At 35.4% G+C, this 27446-nt stretch overlaps 1 protein-coding gene across 6 annotated transcripts in view; it reads left to right on the top strand.

Moving 5' to 3' along the window:
- The window catches only part of GRIA4 (glutamate ionotropic receptor AMPA type subunit 4), a 399918-nt gene that overhangs the window by 324781 nt on the left and 47691 nt on the right, over positions 1 to 27446 (top strand). For 5 of the 6 annotated variants that reach the window (XM_037047736.1, XM_037047737.1, XM_037047739.1 and 2 more), the window contains 5 exons: positions 5691 to 5858; positions 7828 to 7932; positions 12834 to 12944; positions 20710 to 20916; positions 26555 to 26925. In XM_037047736.1, the coding sequence (XP_036903631.1) occupies positions 5691 to 5858; positions 7828 to 7932; positions 12834 to 12944; positions 20710 to 20916; positions 26555 to 26925 (962 nt within the window). Of the gene's footprint in view, positions 1 to 5690; positions 5859 to 7827; positions 7933 to 12833; positions 12945 to 14221; positions 15433 to 20709; positions 20917 to 26554; positions 26926 to 27446 lie in introns of those variants that run through there. The other variant, XM_037047742.1, reaches the window with a different exon arrangement.

The raw sequence follows: 27446 nt of genomic DNA, 5'->3' as shown, positions 1-27446 counted from the left end.
GAAAGAAAAAAGGAGCTCCTACCCTTTGCAACAGCATGGATGGAACTGGAAAGCATTATGCTGAGTGAAATAAGCCAGGTGTTGAAGGACAAATACCATATGATCTCACCTCTAACAGGAAGCTAAACAACAAAACAAACAAGCAAGCAAAATATAACCAAAGACACTGAAATAGAGAACAGGCGGACAGTGACCAGGGGGGAGAGGGGAGGGAATTTCAGGGGAAATAGGGGAGGGATTTAGAGGAACATATATAAAGGATACATGGACAACAACTGAGAAGGGTGGAAATGGGAGGGAGGGGGGAGCACGGGAGGTGGGAGGGGGTGGGAGTAATAGACAGACAACTGTATTTGAAAAATAATTAAATAAAAAATTTGGGAATAAATAAATAAATAAACTTCCTACGAAGGAAAAAAAATAAACTTCTTGGCAGAGTTTTGTAGCTCTTTGTGACTATTTTTCATTTCAGTGATAATATTGAGTGTCTACTGTGGTCCCCCCACCTGGACATTTTGGTGTCATTAGTCTTTCCCTGTCTTTAGCCCATCCCAGTGCCTCCTACTGTAACTAGACTTATCTATGCCTCAGCTTTGGGAACTTTTTATAGACTGCTATAAATGTGTATGATGTTCTCATCTTTCACAGCTCTTAGCATGATGCTAGGCACCCAGTAGCTGTTTAGTAAACAAGGGGGGGCATAAGTAGGTTTACAGTTGTTCACACGAAAAGTACGATAATTAATAAATAAGAACACAACAAAAAACTGTTTTGTGCACTCACACCTGTAAACCTGCTTTTCACCATCCCCTGTATACACAGGCAGTTCTCACCCTTCACGGTGTTTATGTACAGCAGTAACATTGTGAGGAGCACTGGGTGAGCGATCACTGACCCTTGTTTCGAGGGGCCAAACAAAACCGGGGTCCTGCAGGCCTTCTGGTCACATTTTTATCAATTGATCCACATAGAACACATGCTTTTTTAAAATAAAAATGCCTTATTGAATATATTATTGATCCATTAACATTGATTTCATGGCCAAGAGGCTATCACTTGAGCCTGAATAAAGCTTACCTAACATATGTTCATCCCTAAAGCACTCCAGTTGCCTTCTTGGACTGAGGAACACTAAGACAGAACTTCAGCAGTACACTTCTGAGCCATTTTAAACAGTAAAATCACCAGCAAAAAGCACAAAAGTTTGACAAACCTGGCACTAAGCAGATCACACAAGGACACTTTTTTACCACATGGAAACTGGAACATGAAGACAGGTGTCGCCTTGTCTGCCTGCAGCTGGGAACATGTACATAGGGGAGCTCAGGTTTTCACCACACGACATACACCTGCAAGTGACCTGTTGTGATGATGGATTTGGGGATCACAAATTTTAGCAAGGAGGCAAACTTGCAAATATGAAATTCATGAATAATTAGAACTACATGTACTTAATTAAATTACACCTGATTTTTTTAGTGTCTTAACCAAGATTTAAAGCACAATTTCTGATCTTTTGTCATGCCCTGCTTTTTAAAAAATCTTTTGCACTAAAGGTTTTCCACAATATATGCCTAACAAGTCTTTACAGTTGTACGCCCCTCTGCTCCATTTCTAGCCAGAAAAAAATTAAATTAAAATTTTCTATTTCATATCAGTCCCTACACTCTTAACCAACCTCAACTGTCACCCACCTTCATTTCCACCTGCGTGAACGTTTATCTCAAATTCACTTTTTCCATGAAGCCTTTCCTTAGTCCCCAGTAAATATAATCTTTGTCTTCTTTGTAATCACCCTCATATTTGATTGTGTACTTCTCACAAAGGACTCACATTAATTATTTCTCTATTGGGTTGGACATTCATTTTGTTTTCTGTAAGATGGTTCTAGTAGCACTTAGCTGTCCTTAACTTCATTCAAGACAATTTTGTTAGATTGTATTGTGGCAGCTGTCATATCAGCATGCATTTTAAAAAGCTTATCAAAATTGGTGGATTTTTGCGTGGCCATTTTAATATTGAAGATGGAAGAAAATATGCAACAAATGCAGCTGAAATGCCAAAATAAGATTTGCGTAGTGTATAGAGGAGCTGCTCATGACTGACTGAACATGTCAGAAGTGGTTTGCGAAGTTTTGTGCTGGAGATTTCTCTCTGGACAATGTTCCACAGTTGGGTAGACCAGTTCAAGTTCATAGCAATCAAATCGAGACATTTATTGAGAACAATCAATGTTATACCACATGGGAAATAGCTGACATTCTCAAAATATGCAAATCAAGCACTGAAAATCATTTGCACCAGCTTGGTTATGTTAATCAATTTGATGTTTAGGTTCCACATTAGTTAAGCAAAAAACACCTTCTCGCCAGTGTTTCCACATGTGATTTTCTACTTAAACATAATGAAAACATTCCATTTTTAAAACAAATTGTGGCAAGCGATGAAAAGTGAATACTTTACAATAACATGGAATGGAAGAGATCATGGGGCAAGTGAAATGAACCATCAACACCCACACCAAAGGCTATTATTCATCCAAAGAAGACGATGTTGCCTGTATGGTGAGATTGGAAGGGAGTCCTCTATTATGAACTCTTTCTGAAAAAAAAAAAAAGATTAATTCCAACAAGTACCCTCCCTTAGACCAGCTCAAAGCAGCACACAATGAAAGGCGTTCAGAATTCATCAACAAAAAATGTATAAATCTTCCATCGGGATAACGTAAGACTACATGTTTCTTTGATGACCAGCCAAAAACTATTACAACTTGACTGGGAAGTGCTGATTCATCCACTATATTTACCAGACATTGCCCCTGTGGATTTTCATTTATTTCAGTCTTTATAAAATTCTCTTAATAGAAAAAAATGTAATTCCCTGGAAGATTGCAAAAGGTACCTGGAAGAGTTCTTTGCTCAAAAAGATAAAAAGTTTTGGGTAGATGGAATTATGAATTTGCCTAAAAGATAGCAGAAGGTAGTAGAACAAAATGGTGAATATGTTGTTCAATAAAATCATTGGTGAAAATGAAAAATATGTCTTTTATTTTTACCTTAAATCTAAATGAACATTTTGGCCAACCCAATATTTATTGTTTCACTTCTACAAGTGCCTTTGGGAAGTAGCCATCTATGATGCATCTTTGTAGTCCAGTGTCTAGCACATTTTTCATAGAGCTCTCAAAATGACCACAGGGTTTCTCTTTTGGGGGGAGAGGGGAAGGTTGCTCTGTTTTGTGTTCCATAGCTGAAAAGTATACTCCACCTTCCTATAAAACTATGAGTAGCACAATGAGAATTCATCCAGTTCTTTCTCCTCCAAGCCCATACTCTTGCTACTGCCCTATTATTCTGCCTGACTGGCTTGTTATCTACAAACCTTGGCAAACAGAATCCATGTCACCATTCGAACCACTGGTTAAAACAACAAATAACTCTAGGCCAAGACCCAGTCTTATTTGGCCTAAAATTGTTTATTTAATAAGAATTTTCCAGATGTCACCTAGAAGAGTGTGTGCCCAAAATAATTTCTTGAACTTTAGCACAATTAGACATATGGAAAAAGAATGAAATCCTTGGGAAAGGTAAACTACTGCTTCTTTCCATCTATCAACTCAGTGACCTGTCAAAAGCCTTTGCTCTTCTGGCTGAAAGTCTGCTGTGCTCTGCTCTCTCTGTATGATATCTCTTCTCTCTCTCTCTCTCTCTCTCTCTCTCTCTCTCTCTCTGTCTCTCTCTCTCTCTTTTTGTACTTCACCTGTTTCATAAGAAGGGATGGACTTTGTAAGCACAGCTAGTATATTTGCTCTTTAGTGTCATATCTTCCCAGCTTTTTTCTCCCTATTAAAAAAAGATATATTTTTTTATCTTCTTTTGATCCTAAAATACTAGCATTGTATTTTTCTCTTGCACTTTATGTCTTCAGTAAATTCTACTTTATTTTTTGTTTTTATTTTCTTGCTTTACCAAAAGATGATTTGAAGGCCTTCTTTACTCAGATACGTTGGTCTAAGCAGGGGAGGAGGTATACATTTACCTTTGGTTCATCATCTTGCTATAACACCTTCATTTCCTTTAGCCACCCAATCCCAGCTGTCAGGGCCTGTGCCGATCCTTTAGCCTGTGTTGTCATGTCCTTGAAGAATGTGTAGCAAGGCTCTGAATATACATGTTTCACACGCATCTTTCTGATGAAGCCTTTTAAATTATATTCTCTACCTTTGAAAGTTTCTTTGTTAGAATTTGTATTCTCTAGCTTACCCTTTTTTTAGTTCTCTTTCATGGAATGCTGGCTCCTGTGCCTAGTAGTCATATTGCCTAAGTTTACTTTCTACAATTCATTTTTTTTCTTTTTTAAATTTATTTAATTATTTTTCAAGTAGAGTATTCTGTCTATTACTCCCATCCCATCCCACCCCCGTGCTCCCCCTCCCTCCCATTTCCATAATTCAATTTTTAAATTATCTTTCTTTGTTTACTAGCAGCAAATCATTCATATCATCTTCTATATTACACAGTACAAAACTACTCCTAGTTCAAGTTTAGAATATATTAATCACATAGAATTGACCACATGGAATTTCTGAAGGAGATCATGAAGCTTTTTGTCATGATTGGCAGCTGTTCTGCCATACTTCAAAAAATCAGTGCCATATTTCCATGTGATGAAGAATTCTCTGATTAAACTCTACAAGAATTCCCTGTTTTATTTTGTTTTTCCTCTCTTCCTCTCCTAACCTTAATAACCTTTTCCTTTCTTTTTTTAAAATTTTATTTATAGAAAAAGGGATGGGAGAGAGAAAGAGAGAGAGAAAAACATCAATGTGTGGTTGCCTCACACGTGACCCCCACTGGGGACCTGGCCCACAATCCAGGCATACGGCCTTTTGGTTCGGAAGCACTCACTCAGTCCACTGAGCCACACCAGCCAGGGCCTTAATAACCTTTGCATGAGGGCTGTGTCTTTTTTCAAAGAGAAGCACTGGGCGATGATCAAAAAGCAGATATTCTATACATCACTTCTGCACTTTGATCCTAGGTTATCATGCAAACTTAGAGAAATGACTTTACCCTCCTGAGCACACTCAGCAGGCATAGACATAACAACGCTCATTCCTATTTAGTGGCCAGTGCAAACACATTTGTTAAACAAGTAAACGCTTTTTCTGGCATCCAATATCTGAATAGCAATAAACATCCCCACTCATTCTTCTGAGAAACTGAATAAAGATATACACTTCACACCAATAAACATAGATTAAGTCTGAAGGATCCCTGCTAGGCATCTTGGAAGAAGAAGAGAGTGAGATGCCCCAGCCCTCCTGGGGCTCAGCCAGAGGAACCAGCTACAGGGCACTTAGCTTCAGAGCCTTCAGTGTTTTCACTTGGGCATAACCAAATCTCTTGCCTAAAGGTTTTGCTTCCTCTAACTGTTGGAGGACTATGCCTTAGAATTTAGGTTTTTTTAGTACTTGTTTTCTCCTTTTTCAAACAGAGTCATAAGATTTGGTATATGGTCTCTGTAATCCAGTAATAATAGAAATTTCTGAAGCTAGAGGCAACTAATTATCAGTAATTTAATTGGGCATCAGACAGGCTGGTAATCATAAACCCACAGAACCTCCAGACTATCCGTGGTGATTGATAAGATTTTAGCATTTACAATTATAATTGCTTTCATTTTGTCAGTACACATCTGCTCTGACTTATGATGGAGTCCTTGTGATGGCTGAAACTTTTCGAAGTCTGAGAAGGCAAAAAATTGACATTTCAAGAAGAGGAAATGCTGGGGATTGTCTAGCAAATCCTGCTGCTCCATGGGGCCAGGGAATTGACATGGAGAGGACACTCAAACAGGTAACCCACCAGTTGTTTTCAATTCAATTTATTTCCTATTCTGTCTAAGTGAATGATTCAAAGAGACAGAATAATTTATCTGAAAGTAAATATATACGAGCTCTGTCCAGGAGGTATCCAGCCATGTAATATGAAAAATAGAGATATTTAGTAAAGAAGATAGAAGATACAAGAAACATTGTACGTAGGACAATGATGCCTCAGTCCTCTTCAAAGTAGGCACCTTGGGACCTCCTATAGTTCTCCCAATTGCCATCAGCTGCCCTGTTGTATTTTTCTGAATCTCATCAACAGTCTGAAATCTCTTCCCTTTCAAAGGTGATTTTAGTTTGGGGGAAAGCCAGAAGTCACAGGGCACCACATCTGGGTTGTAGAGGGGCTGAGTCACCTGGGTGATTTGATATTTCACAAAAAAATTCTGCATGAGACTTGAGGCATGAATGGGTGCATTGTCATGATGAAGATGCTAATCACCAGTTGCCCATAGATGTGGCCTTCTGAATAATCTGAATAGTTTCCACAGAGGAATGTTCAACTTTAATGCAAAATTCGATGCAGATTCATTGTTCTACTCCTTCATTCATTTTGAATGTGATGGCCATATAGTACACATGCTCACTCAACAGCTTCTACCACCCCAAATGACTAGTACAATGAAGTCATCATTGTTCATGCAAGTGCATTCCAGTCTACTTTCCTTGGCTGCCAGGTTATACTGATATTGTGCAAACCATTCTCATTATATTAACAATGGCTAGACTTCTTCCAGACAGACCTCATATATACAATAATTGACATTTTAATATATCAAGTCATTATCATTTTTGAGAGTTTTCTAAAAAATAACACTGGGTAGAATACTGGTGTTTAGATCCTATATAGATGTTTAATCAGGATAAGATAGGTTATGTTGTACTAACAAGTTCTGGTGGTTTACAACCATAAAAGAGGGCTTCACACACACACACACACACACACACACACACACACACACACACACAGAGAGTAGATTAGCAGAGACACTGCTTCGTGTAATCACTCAGAGATCCAGGCTGACAGAGCAGCTGCTGTCTCTAATGTTATAAGAAGAAATAAAGTTGTGGGGACGTTTCAAATTGGCAGTTAAACTCGGGACCAGTAGTGACACTCATCACATGTGTTTACAAATCATTTGTCAGCAAGAGGCACAGAGGCCTCACTAATCACCAGGAGTTCAAGAAGTACAAGTTTGCCTGAGGCCCAAAATAGGAGAGAACCAGACATATTTGGCAAACACTACTAAAGATTACTTCAGTAGATCTTCAAATTATCTTGCAACCTGGATTAAATAGTTTGTTTATTATTGTTTTTTATGGTTATACTAAACACTATTTTTCAAGTGTTTAATATGTTTATATTTTTAATATTACATTTTAAATATTCTGAAATACCATGGGTTCATAACATGTTATTTAAAAATGAATAAAAAGAATATGTGGAATAAAATACATGTGAATATTTTCAAGATGTATTTCTATTTTGAGCTTCTTAAATCTTCATTTTAATGTGAACAAAGAGAAATATGATTTGGTCAGGTTATCAGGGCTATTTATTATGTGAATCTGTAGATAAACCTGAAAAATAACGATAAACAAACCATATTTCTATCTTTATATACAATACTTCAATACTGAGAAATATTCTGTCAATTACAATGGAAACTTTATAACATAAAAAACAAATAAAACATATTCATCTTCCAGGTGTATAGTAGAATTGCTTATATATTCCTTTGATACTTCTTTTTCAGATTCTATCCCAGTAGCTCAAACACCCCATGGTGTTTCAGTGAGTCGCTTACAGTATAAGGTCCCACACCCATATGTAGTCCAGTCTAGTGGATGGAGTTGAGATTTCCACAAATGAAATGGCAAATTAATACATGTTTTATTGTTTGTTTGCCTTTTTGCTTGTTTGTTTTCACTTACAGGTTCGAATTCAAGGGCTGACAGGGAACGTTCAGTTCGACCACTATGGACGTAGGGTCAATTACACAATGGACGTGTTTGAGTTGAAGAGCACAGGGCCTAGGAAGGTGAGCCACCTTTGAACTCTTTTATTACTTTGCATTTGATATTTTAAGCTTTATAGATGAAAGGTAACTGGTTATTCTACGTTTTTAATGTGTGTACTCACAAATAGTACTTTCTTGATAATCTGTGCTAGATAAATTTTTGTGTTCTGTGTCATGTAACATATTTAATCATGTGCCAAAGCTGAAATAATCTACATGGTCTGGCACAAATAATGCCCCTTTTTTATTACAAAATCATAAGCATGTAATTCTGTAATATAACATACCACACTCAAGCACACCATATGGCATTTTAGGTGAAATGTTCAAATTAAAACTATAAATTATTACACCAATATTGTTACCCTACCAACCACACTCAAGCACGCATTACATCTGCCAGACCCTGTACATAGTTTATACACTCTTCATATCTTTATCCAAAATGAAAACAATATACTTTTAAAGCCTTAGCAAAAAGAATCCCCCCCCCAAAAAAAAAATCACACACAGAAAAGAAAACGCAGTGCCTCCCTGCGACCATTTGTAAAAGACAACAAAGAAAACTGTTTCTAATGGGTGGGTAGATTTGGAACAGGCTGAATATTCTTTTTTTTTGGACCCCCCCCCAGTCTGAATATTCTTGAAGTAAACAAATAAACACATTCAAATGAGCAAATGAGAGAGCAGATAGAAGAAGAGATTATTAAGATTAGTGTTAGGCTGAGGAGGGAGAGAAATACCTAAGACACTCCCATTGAAGGGCTAGGGAGGTTGGTCACAAAGCTGTTTGTGACAGATCCTTGGATTTTAGAAGGTGACTCTGCTTATCTTATAATGTGACTAGACATATCAGCAGTCTTCCCAACATTCAAAAAATATATAATGAAGCTATAAAATTCCACCACAGTAATTGGCTATAAACATTTTATTCACATGTATTTAATACACATAATTTGTAACATTTTGTTTCCCTAGGCTTAACTAAAATGCTCAAAAGATATTCAAGTTATTTATTTAAAATCTTTATTTGTTTCATCACTTGGCTGTTTAAACAAAAATATTCTAAAATATACTTTCTTCCTTTAATATAATTAGCTACTATATTTGATAGCTAATTATATTTGTGACTTAATATAATTTATGAAAAGGCTGCTGTGTCCCAAGCACAGGACTTGGTATAATTTAATCCTAAGAACCATATAATGTTAGTACTATTATCTCCCTTTTCCAATAAGAAAATTTTGGTCCAATAGGTCCTGTTTACTTGTCCACAAGCCTGTAAGTGAGAAAAGAAAGTTTTTCCTTCAGATATGTCTGACTCCAAAACTTTCTGCATCATTACTTCCCATGAGTAGACACTTCCCTAAAGGAATTTATTTTTCTAGTAGGGTAGAATGGACTAAGTTTCACATGATAGTTAAAGAGAAGACATGTGGAAATTCCAAGGAGAAAGAGATTACTTCCAGCTGGAGGAAAACTAATCAAGAAAGGCTGCATGGAAGAGGTGGGATTTAATGTTAGCTATAAAGTTAGAGTTTGAATAGGTAGAAATGAAAGAGGCAAGAACCTGAAGACATGTTTCAGAAGGACAATTAAGTCACAAATGGGAATGGTAAACGCTTTCTGAGCTGTGTTTTGCTCCAGTCTTTCATAGTGTGGGCTTCTGCATATTTGTGAGGGAGATTTGGAGCTGCCATGAAAACCATCTCCAGCTGTTTCGCCTCTTGTGGCACCTCCCTAAGTTCAGGCTGACAGCTACCACAAGGTGCGGTAGCCAGATCAGGTCAGGCAGGAGATGGACAACAGCTGGGACACCAAACTGTGTGGTGGGCTCCTTTAAGGACACTGCCTGCCGCAAGATGCTGAGACACACGAGTATTCCAATAAGAGATTTAGTCGGTTCCATGTGAACGCTGACTTTACCCGTGCTGTCAGCTGTGGAGCAGACAGAGAACTTCCCAGAGTACAATGTTCCCAGACCCCTAGAAACATTGGCTGTCTGGTGGACAGAGGTAAAAATAGGTACACCTGACTGCTACAAGATGATGGCTAATCTTGCAAAATTAGCCATGAGAGAAGAAGCTTTCTAAAATGCAAAAGACAACTCCATATTTCACCAAACAGCATGTACAAAAAGTAAAATGATTGTTCTATAAAAGAAAGAATAATGGAAAAACAGAAGCTGGCAGAAACCAGCGGTAATATCAAGTGGACTATTTATAGTACTGAATCCTTTCACAGAGTCCTGAACCACACTAGGAACAAAAATTAGGCTTTTTTGAAGTGAACGTTAAAGAGTAAGTTGGGAGAGTGAAGAACAATGCATCTTCACACTCATCTGACCTCTTAAGACTCTTAAAAGAAATATAATGTGCACAATTATGCAGACTCGCCTTCCTTCGGCTTTCTGTGACAGTAATCAACTCGGAGTTTGGTCAGGAATATTGAACTTAAAAATGAGCTACTATGAAAGCACTGTGCTAGTGAGACTCGGCGGCATGTCTGAAAAATGAGCAACATTCTTGTAAATTGAACATTTGCCATCAGGGGAGCCGTTTTTGGAAATAGATCAGAGTCGATCCAACGGTTTGTCTGACTTCTGTTATTAGGGACACAGATCGAGAGTCTTGTTAAGCAGTAGCCACAAAGCCCTTTCTGAAGTCCCAGTTCTTAAGTATAGTAGGATCTTCTTGTCCTTCTGGAGATCCCCAGAGGGAGCACTCCAGAACCAGACTTACACAGTTTCAGAAATTCTGAATTTTAAAACTTGTGTCTCTAGAGCCGGCTGTGTCCTAGACACAGTACTGGAAAATTAATGTGCACTTTTATATTTAATCCTCACAACCACTCAAAAATAAGATGTACTTTTCTAATTTTATACAATGTGAAAAGGAAGACTAAGAGAAACTAAGTAACCTGCCCAAGGACATTCAGCCAGAGAGAGATGGAGCTGCCGCAGAAACCAACACTCACCCAGCCCCAGAGCTCACTCTTTTGGCAGCTAGGAAATATTATGAGTCCCAGGGCCCAGTCAGGTTCTCTCTAGGGTTAGAATTAAGCCATATTTATTAGGAAAGGTCTAATCAAATCAGCTCTCAAAAAAAAAAGAGGACAATGAGTAGAACAGGGGCCCCTTACGGCTCCTCAAATCCTACCCTGTTCCTACCTTGCAGACAAAGTGCACTGTAAATACACAGACGTTAACTGTTACATTATATTATAATATGGTTTGCACAAAACCATATTATAATATGGTTTACCACAATTGTAAATAGATATAATGCAAATAGACACAGTTGAGTAAATTTTTGCTTATTTTAATTTGTCAGTACTCTAAATCACTTATCTTTTGGAGGTAGATAGTTGTGAACCGACAGGTTGGTTTTAAATGCAAAATGTCAAGGTCTGGCCAACATGTGAGGACTCTCCAAAAGGCACCCCAGATCTGTGGGTATTCTGCTGCAGGAACTCATTAACAAAGAAAAATTTTCTCCCTGAGAGAACAGGCTGCTGAGATCGGGAAGGTGGCTGCATCTTTAGGGGTGCTAACCTCTCAGTCCCGTCTGCATGTCATACAACTGCCACATGGAAAGGAGAATTAAAAGGAAGCAACTGACATGTTTTTTTTAAGTACACAGAGGAACTGAAAGATGGTAGCTCTCAAAGGCATACATGTTTTTAAATTTAACTTTTAAATTAACTTAAAAGTTACAAATGAATTCATATGAACAATTGAGAAATTTCTGAATTCATACACACTCATAATTTCAGAGCACACTAAGAATTACAGCAAGCCATATTAATGAAAGTTCTTTTTCCAATCTATTCTGGTGTTCTTATATATACAATATTTGTAATTAATATAGTGCTTCTTTCTGACATGTTAATGCTTAACTTCTTTAAATATGTGCACAAATATTAACATAGTTAAGAAACTTGAAGGGAATGAGACTTCCAAAACACATTAGAACAAATAGTGAACAGACCAGTAAGCTATTACATACATTTTATTGAACACATGAGTTTTATCAACTGCATCCAGAAATTCAAGAAAAAAAAATTGGCAAGTATTAAAAAACACCCATTTTGGGAGGCTATGCAGCACAATAACAAAGTATATATGGATTTGGTCCCATAAAGACCTGAGGTTTGAACTCTGGCCTCACGAGTATATAACCTTGTGAAAATTCATTTAACATTCTAATAGGGGTTCTCATCTTTAGAACTTAGCAAATAACTGCACTACTACATTTGCTTTGTTTACAAACTTTAAGATGCATATTTTAAAAGCACCGAGTGCAGCCTGAATGGTGTGGCTCAGTTGCTTGGGTGTTGCCCTGCAAAATTAAAGGTTGCAGGTTCTATTCCTGATCAGGACACATGCCTGGGTTATGGGTTAGGTCTTGGTTGGGGTGTGTGTAAGAGGCAACCAATTGATGTTTCTCTCTCACACTGATGTTTCTCTCTCTCTCTCTCTCTCTCTCTCTCTCCTTCCCTCCCTTCTCCTCTCTCTAAAAATGAATAAAATCTTTAAAAACCACTGAAAACAGGGTCTGTCAAAGAGCAAGCAGTCAATAGGTGGTGGCTGTCATCTGCATGATATATAGCCCCCTAATTTTCCCTTAAGACCCCATTAGTTAAGCACTTTGTAAAGTACCCACATTCCTTTTGAGCCACTCATTCCGAATGTCTTGGCTACTCCATAATAATAAATGGTGAAGTTGCCAAAATGTATAATCAGGCAGTATCATTAACATCAGGAAAACTGGCTCATCAATAGTTTTAAAAAGCTTTTAAGCACTTTTTAATCTATTTTTTAAATTTTCTTGTTTTTTTCCATTAATATCACTCATTATTCCAATAAGAATAAGAGAAAACTCTTCTAAAATGTGTTTTCATTGATTTTCTCTATTTGGCAGGTTGGTTACTGGAATGACATGGATAAATTAGTCTTGATCCAAGATGTACCCACTCTTGGCAATGACACAGCAGCTATTGAGAACAGAACAGTGGTTGTAACCACAATTATGGTAAGTTTCAGTCTATGCTTCCTGCTATTCCGCTTTGTCCACAGGCAGTTTTAGTTCCCCAGCTGTGGAGAATGGGGCGGGTGAAAGTGGAGACACGGGTGTTCTGATCCACAAAAGTCTCTGAGACGTTAAGTACGTTTGTCCTGAGCTTTGAGCACGTTTAGTACTTTTATTTGTATTGTCTTCTGCTTCATTGTTGTTCCTGGAAAAATGCTCAGATGTCAAAAAAAATGAAACTGTCAAGCTCTAATTGGAAATGTGTGAAATATTACATTGCAAAGGACAAAAGAATGAACATAAAAAAGATCAACAACTGATAGCATAAAATATTTGGTAGCAAAGACCATATTATTACTGTTATTATATTTTAAAACATCAATGTAAAAATAGCTATTGGTGTTTAAAATTATAATTTCCAAGTAGTTTGATCATTGGGTAATGATGTGTATTGTCTGTTTGTAATAATGAAGACATGAATGTGAAGATTTTAATAAGCATGTTTTATATAACTGGATGGTAAAAATAAAGTTTGTTTTATATCTATTTTTAATGCAAAAAGAATCTTTGCACCGATTATTTTTCTCATTGACCAGTGGTAAACACAAAATATAATTTATAGGACTTCTAGGAATTAAGAAAATATGATTGCTTTATTCAGTCGCATCATAAAATAAAAAATATTTTAAATTTTAAGGCTACTTTTTCAAAGAGATGTTCTTGAAAATACCTTTTAAATAACAGAAAATCTTATATATTTTTCTGTTTTAAAGTCAAATATGCCCTTTAGAAGCAATGCTAGTCAAAGGAGATCAACAATCGGTGACCTTTCCTATCTAGTTTAAAGTCCTATGTCCTCATCTCACTGTCTCGTTAGGCAGAACATAGTTTTAATTATTTATGGGGCCCTTACTCTAAAAAGAGTAGATGTGTTTTATGTAATTTAATTTTAGCTTATTTGATTTCAGTTTTAGTAATGTTATTTCTAAAATGTTGACATTGAAGTCAAAGCATGATAATGCCAGAGAGAAATTTTTATGTGTTGCAATTAGTTTTATCTGTGTTGCATCACCAGCCATGATCAGAAGTTTATTATTTTAGATGAAATCAACCAACAGTTTCTGTGCAGCAGTGCAAAGTATATACCTTCCACCTCAATTAATTGTGTGATGTTTGCATGGGACTTGAAAAGCAATATGTATATGTATATATATATTTCTTTTCCTAAAAAAGACACAATAATGGAAAGTCATACTTCAGTACAGTCCTCCTCTTTTCAGCCTCTGATGAAGAATCCTATTTTAAGGAATTGATCAAGAAAGAAATGAGTTCCACGCTGTTCGACCATTCCTAACAAGGCTCAAGTCTTGTTCTCCTGTGTAGTAAATTTAATCTAAATTTTCATGTGAGATTCTTCCTGTATGAGCAACTCTGGACTATCAGGAAAAAAAATGTTTTTTAAGTTCTGTGACTTTTCTGAGAAACAAGAACAAAAGAAGAATTAATCCTCATCCTTCCCAAGAAAATAAATAGATGTTGAAAAAGAATCACTTAGCAATTCTGACGTATCAGTTCCCGTAACTTGAAATGAGTTCATTGTGTGTAAATAATGGAATTATATCAGTCCTAATTCCAAGTACATTTCTAAAAGTAAATATCTATGAATCTGTGTCTTGTTTTCTGAATATACAATGTTTTCTTTAAAGATTTTTTAAGTTTGCCTGTTCTGTGTGAAATAAAGTGTTTTAATGTGCATTATAGGTATAATGTAGAGCATCTCCTTTCTATCCCTGTTAAGAAAGGGGCTGGAGATATAATTCTCAAAACAAAAATATTGAGTTAATTTTGAAAGCATGGCTGGTTTTTTGAAAGCATGCTATCAAAAACTAAGAAAAACTGATTTAAAAATCCAACTGGTTCCTATATTTATAAAGGATAATCTGTAAGGTTATCTGTTGTTTGATAGTGATATTATCAATATTTTTGCCATTAGAATAGTGCTATCCAGTATCTGTCTTCTGTATAAAAATTGTAATCTTCATATACATAATACCCCTGGTCTTTGCAACTGCGTAGTGGTTCAGTAATTCAAAAAAAAAATTATACCTGAATCCTTTCCCTGTAAGTTTTTCTTGTATTTGCTTTTATTGAAAACAATAGCCTGGGACCTGTGACATCGTTACCACCTCATTTTGAAACAAATACAGCTCCTTGTAGATGAATGAGATATAGGCATCTGCATGTAATGATCCCCCAGATTCAATTGAAAACTCCCCATACAGATGGATTGGGTTAGACGCATAGTATGTGTAAGATAGAGACCTAAACACACACAAAAAGGCTGAGAGTGTGGTGGCACTGGAAATCACTCTGATTGCATTGGTATGGCATTGCTGTTCTCCCATTTGTCCTTCCTTTGTGTATGTTTTTACTTATCTGTTGCTGCACTGTAATGATATATGCTATCGTTAAATAAAACTGATTGATAAATTTATTTATTCATTCATTCATAAATATTTATTAAGCGTCTGCTATGTGCTAGGAACAGTTAGAAGTCTAGGGATATGTAAGAAAATGAAAAAGACAAAAATCCTGCATTCAAGAAAACATTCTAATGAGAGAAAGCAAACAAAGACATTAAAAATGTTACATATAATTTTCCAATAAAATATAGCCTTAGTGTTTTGCATTGTTGAAATTCATTTTTATAACATTGTGTTTATGTATAATGTGATCTTCATTTTAATGTCTAATTTTGTTCTACCTGAATATAGTCATACTGAATTTAACTTAGCTAGATCTAAACAAAAAAAGTAAAATTGATAGTAACACCAAATAAGAGTCATAAGTACAATGTTGAAAGGTCTCAGGTCTTAGATTTGGAGGCTCGTGGATTTTTTTTTATTTTAAGTCTTAGCGACTAAAATTTTTATAAAATCTCTAAAACTTATGAGAATATTGCCATGCTGATTTAACTTTTTACACCCAAAATAATTTCTACAAACCACCTAAGGAAGCCAAATATGTGTTGTGTGGTTTGGACAAGAGCAGCAATGGAGGAAAAGGCGGTTCACAGTAGACCTTGAGGGAAAGAGAGGGTGCTTTGCTCTGTAACCTCACTATTTTCTTCGCCTGCTGAACTCTCTGGAAAAGGAAATATGATGCAATGGCATTTCGGCCAAACCAATTTTTCCCAAATCTTTACTCCTCAAGTTAAATGATGCTTAGGATGCACTATTCAACTGAAAAGCGTTTCTTATCATCTTATAAACATAACAATCTGTTAGGACAATTTTTCATAAATCCAAATGTATTCACTACACTACCAAAATTATTTTACAAACCTAAAAGCCATTGTATTTATCACACTTGATCCTTCTAGAGGTTACTTTTCATACTTTACAAGATGTTTGATACTTTATCTTCTCTATGTAGAATTTTGTAGATGTACACAGACACCTGTGCACTTGCAACAATCTACATATGCACACATATATAAATATGTTTATGTATGTAAATGGTGGGCAAAAATAGTTTTACAGTTATAAGTACATGAAAACACAGAGTTTATATTCTTGTATTATTATTATTTATTAATTATTATATCATTTTCCATATAAACAACTGTAAACCTACTTTTATACTTATTTATTTAATAAATAAAATATATTTATTTTCTTTTGTGTACCAAATATTAATATTCCCCATACATATACATGCCTCTGAAAGGATTATAACTCAATTAGTTTTAAAATAAGTTATTTTAAATAAACTTCAAATGGTGCAGCCATTAAATGTATTCATTTTTTCCTGAATTTAATAACAATCTTCTAATTTCCACATTTAAAATTTTACCCAGGGGATAAATTTTCTACATCTTCTAAGATTCTTTGTAGAAAAGCAAATATCCACATAGTAATAACTTCAGTTGACACTACTGATTTTATTAATTGTTATTGGTTGTACTACTAATGATTATATTTGTGATGTTTAGAAAATTTAAAGATTTTCTAATTAATAAGTATCTGTTTCAACAGTTTCACTTTTGCTAAATTCAAATAATCCAAGAAACATTTTCTCAATAAGAAAAGAGTACTTCATCAATTAAAATTCATTTTAATTCATTTACACAAAGGTTTTCTTAAACAAGTCCTAACATAACACCTTTAGACAAAGTTGTTTTGTTTTTCTGAAATAGCATAGCAAATGTAGACAATCTTCCACTTCAGAAATTGTAGTAATAAACTCATAATTACTAAGAAGTAATGCATTTAAAATAACTTCTAAGGCATTTTGTCCCACAGCTCACAGTAGTTGATAATAAGAATGGCAGGTTATACTCTTAAAAGTAAGAGGTTATATTCCACTTCTGTGATCATTCCATTTTTAGTCACAAGTGAACACCTGAGACTCCATAAGGCTGCTGTTTATCAAAGATGCCCCACAAATCCCCATAATAATTAGCTGGAACTCATTTTTTTTATTATATTGAAAAGATTTGGTATTTTTCTACCCATACTGGCCCCAAAATTCTGTATTAAATCTCCCCAAGTATGCAGTATTTGAAGGGCTGCTTGTGGACAAATTGTCAGGTTGGAGCTGGAGCAAGAGGAGGTTGGGAGGGTGTTGAGGGTTTGCTACTCATTTGGAAAAGGAAACAGACCCACTCAAAGGAAATGAGTAGAACTGAGCAACCAGGAGAGCTTTTGGTTAAGGAAAGCTGAGCCTTTCCCTCCCTTTCTTCTTCAACCTCAAAGTGTAAATTCCCCTCATTTCTCTTGTGCTGCATGTACCACTCACCTGAATCTCAGTAAGCACAACGACCCCCTGGTTGTGCCAAACAGCCTAGCTAAATTTCTAATCAGAGTCTTCAGTAAACTGAAGGCTCTCCTAGCCTTTGTTAGTTTGTTTGGCAGGAAAACAAATACAAGACCATCCCCTGGCGTCAAAAGGAAATTGAAAAAAAAAGACACTGAATACTTTTTAAATTTATGTATACATATGTCTGTTTCTAAAGAGGTGACCTAGCATTTCTTAATGTTTACTTTCTTTTTGAAGACCTGAGTCAAAGTTCTAATATGATTACTTTGGTATGATATTCCTCTTTAGGAAGTCCTGATAGATCAGATCTTTATATTTATTGAGTGCCTTATATATACCAGACACGATGAGGAGGTACAGAAAGTTTTTATCTATGTGGTTTACTCAAGATTTCATATAAAGAATTTCATTCTCTAAAGAAACAGAAATTCACTTCTTTAATTTTGTCCCTTTTCTTGTTAAACCATATACTCAAATAATTGCACATATTTTGACAGATGCAATAACAGTTTCAGATATTTTCAGATATTTCAAAATATGGGTTCCACTCCCACTTCCACTAGTTCTGTGAAACTGAACAATTTGCTTAATCTCTCTGAGCCTTAAGTTCCATCTGCAAAATGGGAAATGCCCACCTCCAAATGTCCATGTGGAAAGTAAATGAAAGAGCACAATTAAAGAATCTAACATTGTACCCGACACAGAGTAAGCACTACATGAGTAGGAGCTATTATTTTCACTACTCTATTTTATTATTTTCCCCCACCACTCTCACTCCTTTATTCTTATTAAAAGGAATGTAACCTTAATTAATCACAAGGGGACAAGGGGCATGTTTTATTTGCTTTTGTACCCTTAGTTCCCAGCAAACTCACACTGCCTGGCACACAATAGGTGCTTAATAAATGTTTTAGTAAATAATAAAAATACAGCTTCTAATGAATCAACAGCTCACAAAATGTTGTTGAGGTGATTTAGCAAATTAAATGATAATACTAGCTAAATAAATTTCTGGCTAAAATTCATAACTGTTCAAATATTTCCAAATACTCTAAAATAGATCTTCAGCCTTAGTACCAAATGTGAGCCTTAGCTGCACTTCATTTGTAAAATTGTTAGTTTTATTATATGAATAGTTATAGGAGATAGCTATATAGCATTTCAGTTAAAATGGCGAGCATTATACAAAAGAATGATTCTTGCTTTTTGCTGTGTATTCTTTTATATTTTAATTAACTATTACAAAAAAGAGAACAATTAAAAATTAGTTCATTTAACCTATTAATATTTATAACATATCTAAGAAATTAACAGTGCTTTGCAATAATTCACTAATTTTCATAAGCACATTTATAATTTATAAAACTTTACACTTAGAAACTTTTTTGTAAACTAATGGTTTTCATCTATCTAAAGAAGAGACCATTAGTTGCCTTAATTTTAGATGGGTAAACCTCCAGTGTTAAACTATTCATCGAATTCAATGTAAGGACAAGTAAGAGACTTCTGGGTCACTGAGTCATGTCAGCCTAGAGCAGAATTTAGGAAAATCATACAAAGACTAACCCTGCACAACTGCCCACAATAAAGTTCTTTAGGATATCTCTATGAGAATATTATATATCGTGCGTTTTACACTCTTATTAATTTTTTATGTAGTTTCCACATTCACAAAGTTCTTCAAAAAACAATTAGTGTAGACTGTCACATTATGTAAAATTACCTTCTAACTCAGAGTTCCAAGAGAAAGTTAAACCTTTACAATTACAGATTTGCTGAGATAAAAGAAAGGGATTCACATCAAAATTACTAAATGAAGGTTATCATGCAATTTTGTAAAATATAAAAACATAATTTTAATGATGCTGTGGCCAAGCGTGATCATTCCTTGTCTGCAAATAACTGAAATTCCTGGGGTGTGACCAGGAGTTCTCAATGAATTGCATGTTCCTTGGGGCTACCACTTAATTAGTGGCTTTAGGTTCCATTTATAAAATCAAATGTATTTTTGCTAACATGTCTTTTAGTTCACAGTCCTCAAATGGTTTGGATTAGGGGAGCGAATGTCTGTGTTTGTTTGTGCTTTGACTGAAAATTGTCCAGTTAATATTAGCCACCAGTAAACTTTCATTTTATATGGATTTTGACACTAATTCTTAGTCCTATTTTCTTGCTTACTTGCTTCAAAAACTGAACAGGACTGTCTCTCAGTGTGTGTGATAGTCACAATTCAGGGAAAAGTATTGGCTTCCATTGGAGACCTATCGTGTGATAGACTAAAAAGTCATGGAACAAAATCCTAACTAAATCCAAAATATTGGACAATTTGACAATTTTAGGCAAGCCTATTTAATCCAAATAAGTATATACAATTTTAAACTATTAATTTATTTCTTCTTTGAATTTGCTAGTGCCTGCTCTGAGAAAAGCTTATGGCTAAGTGCCAGAGAGCCAAAAAAAAAAAAAAAACAAATCTAGCTCTTTTCCCAAAGGAGGTCACAGTTGACTGTGGCTAAACAAGATGCAGAATATGGAAACAGGTGGCCTAAAGTTAGTGTTTTCTTACATGAAATTGACTACTAAATAGTCTTTAAGTTCACATGATAGTTTGGGACTAATGATTTTGTTGCAAAAGGTGATAACTATGCTTCTCTAGATAATTATTAATGAATATATTTCCTGTCACAGTTACAATACTAGGTATATAATAATTACTCAAAGAAAATGATTTTAAAGACTTCACATCTAGTATCTAATGTAAAACAATTTAATGTGCTTCCAAGCATATTTATATATTCATCCATTTTACTATTGATTTCTAGCCACATAAAATCAATGCGTACACAATACTAAATAGAATATTTTTGTCAAATTCTGAAACTGGAAAGCTACATATTTTTGAATGTTTTATAATTTCTCCTTTACAGTTCTACTTCTCTCATTATAGGAATCCCCATATGTTATGTACAAGAAAAATCATGAAATGTTTGAAGGAAATGACAAGTATGAAGGATACTGTGTAGATTTGGCATCTGAAATTGCAAAACATATTGGTATCAAGTATAAAATTGCCATTGTTCCTGATGGAAAATATGGAGCAAGGGATGCAGACACAAAAATCTGGAATGGGATGGTAGGAGAACTTGTTTACGGGGTAAGCAAATCGATTTATTGAAGAATTTACTTGCATAAACCTGAAACTTTTTATTAACTTGGGCACATATCAATTTTTAAGCATCTACTACTGTTTTTTTTTAATTTGCAGTTTCATTCAAAGAGACTTACATGATGTTCAACTCTTTCTCTATTTCAATAATAATGCAATTCCAAACAATGAGAGACTAACAGTTGATAACTTCAAAATCAGAAAAGAGATATAAAAATTTAGAATATGATATCCTATTAAAAACACTAATTTCAGTATCTATTCTTTTAGATAGAATAGATAGAATTAGATAGATAGATAGAACAAAAGCTAGAATTTATTCCACAGTGGGCCTCACATGAAAGTATGTCATACCCTACCTTGTATGTTCACTAGATGTTGAGTGCACACGCTTCTGGCCAATGGCAAATTCAATATAGACATTCCTGCCTGAATCAAAACAAGATTGGTCTCTTCAGCTACCACAGCAAAGCATCGAAATCAAGCCAGCAGTTATCAAATGCTGTTGAAATTTCCAGTCCAGGAACCCAGTGTAGAATAGTATATTTTATTTATCAGGTAATAGTAAATAAAAGCCACATGCACTTGAAATATATTCTGAAATTTTCTATAAGCCAATTCATATTTCACAAATGTCACCTTCAACGCATAGTCTGTCTGATTGATACTCACAAGGCCCCTTTGAAATGAAGAATTATATGAAAGTCATCCTTCCCCAGAAAAGAATAAAGGTAGAATGAAATCTTACACGGAAGTGCCCTTTCCAAGTCAGAGTGCAGTTCAATAGTTTCCTGATTCTGCAACCTGCTTTTCGGACCATGAAGCAATCAACATTTTCCACACAGTCTGGTGTAGCAGCTACAATCTCAGCAGCAAGAGGAAACTTAGGCATTAAAGACTAATCGGTTTTCTATCTATTTGAAAGAACTGCTGACTAGTTAGGTGCCTTAAATGAGGGGAGGAAAGGAAGCTGTAAAAAATCCAAAAGTATTTTACCACTGGACTCATGCTCAATTTGATATTGAGCTTTAAATTCCAAAGGAAAAGGGTTCCCTAAAGTTTGTATTCCTCGGTAATATTTTTAACTTTCAATACAATACAATGTTCACATTTCATGATTTGAAATGTGAACATTATTCAAGTCATTAGCACTACTGTAAATTATTTCCTTCAGAAAACATTATCAAGTATTTCATCTAAAAATACTAGGTTGCCAATTAGTTATATACAGGAAAACTAACCTGAGTTACTTTCTAAGGCATTTGGACATGTATCTCCTCTGGAGTCCTTACCATTTGGGCAGCTCCAGCTCACCCCTTTGCAAGGGTTCTGGAGACATTTTATTAGGGGGATACAATGAAAACAAGTGAAATGAAGAGAGCAGTGCAATTCAAAATTTACCCATAGTACACGTCACATTAATCAAAATCTGAAGTTAGGCAGTTCTCAGAGATAATGAATGTAACATAGTGGCTATTAATACTCCTTATAGTCATTCATTCATCAGCTAATCTAAGAGTATTTAAATATCTCCATCTCTGCCACTTCAACTGGCCACTTTTTTCCCAAAAGAAATCATTTTCTGTGCCTCTTACACTTTTTGGAGACTTGGTATTTTCCATTCGGATGTCTGCAAAGTCTGTATTTGCTCCCCACCTTACTTTTCTGTCCTACTGCTAAGACACACACAGATGTCCAGTTCCCAGGGCCTTGGATCAAGCCCTGTCCATTCTCTTCCACCCAACAAATCCTGTTAGACAACAAAATGACTAACTTTGAATTCTTTTTTCTTACGTTATTCTTTGCAAACTCTGTTACTGTAATTGTTAGGAATCGTTACCTGTGAAACACCTGTGATCTCAGCACACCAGCAGGTGGTAATTCAGAACTCAGAACCTCCCTTACCCTCTCAGTTCCTTTCTTCCTGTCATACCTGCTCCAGTCCATCCTGTGATCTGGAGGCACTGCTCCAGGACCTTCTCCTGGTCCCTGCCAAATGTGTGTGTTTCAATGCAAGGGAATATGTCTCGAAGTATGTACTATAGCCTACAAGCACCAGAATTACCTGTGGTATGTGTCAGAATGCTGGTTCATGAATCTCACTCCAGACATTTAGATATACTAATATCTAAATTATATAAGATCAAGATTGATCACATGACATGAGGGTTTTTCTAAGCATGAAACCAAAGGCTGAAAACACAAAAAGATAATTTTAGGTGGCTTCAACAAAGTGTAAAACATACATATTACAGTAAATACCATAAACTAAGTAAACAATTTCCAACTGGTGTCCCACAGCTCCCTGGTGTGCGGCAGGAGGCACTTTTTCCTTAGAGTATTAAAAAAAAAGGACCAGCACGACAATAGCCATCCAGTGTGAATGAATAAAAATTATACCTATTTTTGTCAGATATGCAAAAAAAATAAAAATTTGGGAGGGTGCCACAGAATTTTAGTGATTAGTTTATATGTGCCATCAGATGAAAACGGTTAAAAATTGCTGATATAAGTTATGAAAACAAAACAGCTAATGAATAGGGAAAATATTTGTAACATACATGGAAAATAAGAGAATATTTTGAAAACTTTTAAACGCACTTAAAAATTAGTAAGTAAAAAAATGAATACCCCATATGTGACAGATTACAATAGGTAACACATAAAAAAGCAAAAGTGTGTATTTGTTTAATAAAAATAAATTCAGCCCTGACTGGTGTAGCTCAGTGGATTGAGCGCGGGCCTGCGAACCAGATGATCATGGTTCGATTCCTAGTCAGGGCACATGCCTGGGTTGCAGGCCAGTTCCCGGCAGGGGACACACCAGAAGCAACCATACATTGATATTTCTCTCTCTCTCTCCTTCCCTTCCCCTCTAAAGATAAATAAATAAAATATTTAAAAAAATAAATTCAAATTGGTACAATGTGAACTAATTTGCCATGTAGCAAACTTGGGGAGATAAATGAGAATAAAGATAGACTGGGAGTGTCCAAGATTTAAAGCTGCAGGTGCATTCACACAGTGCTGATGAAAGTAGAAATTTTGCACGATCTTTCCAGAAGAGTTGGGCAAACATATTACGAGTATTAAAAAGACTGTTACCACCCTGTCTGGTGTGGCTCAGTGGATTGAGTGCCGGCCTGAAAACCAAAGGGTTACTGGTTCAATTCCCAGTCTGGGCACATCCCTGAGTTGTGGGTCAGGTCCACCCTAGGATGCGTGCGAGAGGTAACCACACATTGACATTTCTCTTCCTCTCTTTCTCCCTCTCTTCCCTTCTCTCTATAAATAAATAAATAAATATACAAACAAATAAAATCTCTAAGAAAAGAAAACTTCTTTTAGAAAAAGATTGTTACCATTTAGACTAGCAATCCCATTTCTAAAAATTCATCTTAAATAATTAAGATATGTGCAAGGATTTGTCTTCAAAAATGTTCACATCATTAATGCTGTAAATTGTATAACACTGGAAACAATACAAATGTCCTCCCAAGTAATTAATTAAGCAAATTATGATACTTTCTCATATTTGCAATCATTAAAACTAATTTAACATGTATTTTGAAATGAAATGCATTTATCATATTCTTTTAAGAGGAAAAAAGAATTATAAAATATAATGTTCTGCTTTGCCCCATCTTAAAATAAGAAAGATATTATTTATAAACAATGTCTAGGAGGGCATATATAATGAAAAATAATAGGAAGAGAGGTGAATGGAGATATCTTTTCTTAATTTTCTAGGTCTGTGTTTATATACTATTGTTTCTGTATCTAGTTCACTTGCGTAAAATAGCTATTGGAAAAATATTTAATAACCTCCCAGGAGTGATTCTGGCTTTTACACTTGTGGGCATTTACGGTGTGAACTAGGTTTACTCCCACTTGGAGGCATGCCCAGTTAATTCTCAGTCACCCGGTGCACAGCACAATGGCCCGAGTGCAGTCCCCAGACTCACCGTCCAGGCTCCCTTTTATCGACCTGCTGCCATTTCATCAAACCAGGGGCCTGAGGATATGCAGACGTGAGTGTGAGAGGCAGCCTCTATGTAAGAACATGTATGTCTGGGTATATTTCAAATTCCATTTTAATGCCAAATACTTTCAAACCTTTTTTAAAAATTTTTGATCGTGTAACAACTTACAGTTCTTTTTCACCATGCTCCATTTCATTTGATTTTAGAGATAGAGTGATTTAATGGAAGAAGCACAAATTTAAATCGCAGTGTAGCCATGATGTGTAAAACTCACCTGAGTCTTGGTTTCAGCATCTAGAAAACAATGAGAAACACAAGATTGTTAGGAGGTTAAATTGGGAGCTACCCTATTTTACCATGTATAACATGCTCCCGTGTGTAATGTGCACCCATGTGTTTGTCCCAAACTTTCAGGAAAAAAATCTTTCATTTTAATTTTTTAATTCAATTTTTGTTTAATTATATTCAGAAAGAAAACCAATTATCATATTGCAAGGTATCATTTTGCATGAAGGTATCATTATTGCTTTCTAGAGGAAGACTTTTAACACATAAGCATAAGTAAAAGAATTAAAAACATTTATATAGATATGGAAATTAGTACTACCCATGTATAATGTGCATCCTCATTTTTCCCTCAAAATCTGGGCAAAAGTGCACATTATACACTGCAAATCAGTATTTAAAATATTTAGATTAATGTCTATTAAAAAATTGTTGTGAGGGTTAAATGGGAAAGTGTTTAAAATATTTAGATTAGTGTCAGACACATTAGTGTCTCTCAATAAATGCTCATTGTTATTTTATTAAGGTTTTTTAATAGACAATCACAATAATACAATGAGGTAAAAGAAGAAAGTGTTCTCATTTTAGAGATATGGAAACAGACCCATAAAAATAGCTAAAATTACAAAACAAAAATGGAAGCTGGTGTGTTATGATCATAATACTGGGAATTTAATCCACTGCTTTCCAATACCATTTTTAGAAGCTAAAAGTGAAAAATCAAAGTATGTGCATGGGAAGAAACAAATACCAATTTCCAGATTTTTGTGTGTGCACTTAATTGGAAAATGTTATCAAACAATGGTTTTTTTCTAGCCTACAAAACAGATTTTATGATAACTTTTCTCATAGCTGGAAAGAAATAAAAAAGAAAGGACTGTTTGAAATTTGCAATGCATAATGTTGAGGGATGGCCAAGTACTGAATCAGTGGCAACATTTCAAACGAAACAGGAAAGAGGGCAACATAACATTCCTGGCCAAGAAATTCAGAAATTCAGCCATATGGAAAGGCTTTTAAGTCTCTTCCTCCTGCTGTCCTAGATCCTTAACAACGAATACAGTAATTTAAGTTGAAGTTATTTTAGTCTATGTCTACTGTTTCTCCACTTCTCTTTCTCTTATCTAAATACTAGGACCAATACAAATAATTTGTGCAATTTAAGTGATACACTATCTCATAAAAAACAAGTCAACTATTTGTCTTTGTATTTATCACTGGCCTTACTCATTGTTGGCATTTGGGAAAGAAATTGTAGAATTGACTATAACTGGTTAGCTTTGAGTGGATCAATCCAGTGCTGATTGCTTGATGACATCCATTAACTTATGTGTTTTCATATGTCTTTTCTCTTATAGAAAGCAGAGATTGCTATTGCTCCTCTGACAATCACTTTGGTCCGAGAGGAGGTCATTGACTTCTCTAAGCCCTTCATGAGTTTGGGCATATCTATTATGATCAAAAAGCCTCAGAAATCTAAACCAGGAGTGTTTTCCTTCTTGGATCCTCTGGCCTATGAGATCTGGATGTGCATAGTCTTTGCCTACATTGGTGTCAGCGTGGTCTTGTTCCTAGTTAGTAGGTTTAGTCCATATGAGTGGCACACAGAAGAACCAGAGGATGGAAAGGAAGGACCCAGCGACCAACCTCCCAACGAGTTTGGCATCTTTAACAGCCTCTGGTTTTCCCTGGGTGCTTTTATGCAGCAAGGATGTGACATTTCACCCAGGTTAGTTTCAACAGTTCTTCACCCCAGTAATTCTGTGTTGTGCAGGACATCTTTCTACATGTTCCCGCCCCCTCCCTCAACACAACCTACACAGAGCATTACTTGAAACACAAAAAAACTTGCAGTTCTCAAATTAACCTAAGTATATTCATAGCCAAATATTCAAACTTAGCATAAAACATGGGTACATCCCAATGGAAAATTAACATAAGCCACTCATCAGTACTCTCAAAAATTACTTGGAATTAATATTTTCTTCACTGGTTTGGCAGATGGAAACTGAAATCTAAATTGTAAAAACAGAATTTATGTTCATTGTATCAGCTTTTCAAAATCAAGTGTTTTGCTATTATTGCCATTCTTGATTTTTAAAAAATAATTTTGAATTTGATTAACACCCCATGTAACTTAAGGGAGATTTTTGCCATGGCATGATCTAAAAACGGAGTCAGCCTGGTAGGTGGCAGATAGACACTGTTCTGTATGAGAGCACATAACAAGCTAAGCAATAGGCAGTGTAA

This window comes from Sturnira hondurensis, unplaced genomic scaffold, assembly GCF_014824575.4.
Source record: "Sturnira hondurensis isolate 20B ecotype Veracruz unplaced genomic scaffold, ASM1482457v3 Scaffold0006213, whole genome shotgun sequence".
NCBI classification, from domain to species: Eukaryota; Metazoa; Chordata; class Mammalia; order Chiroptera; family Phyllostomidae; genus Sturnira; species Sturnira hondurensis.
This window is presented reverse-complemented; position numbering and strand designations above follow the sequence as displayed.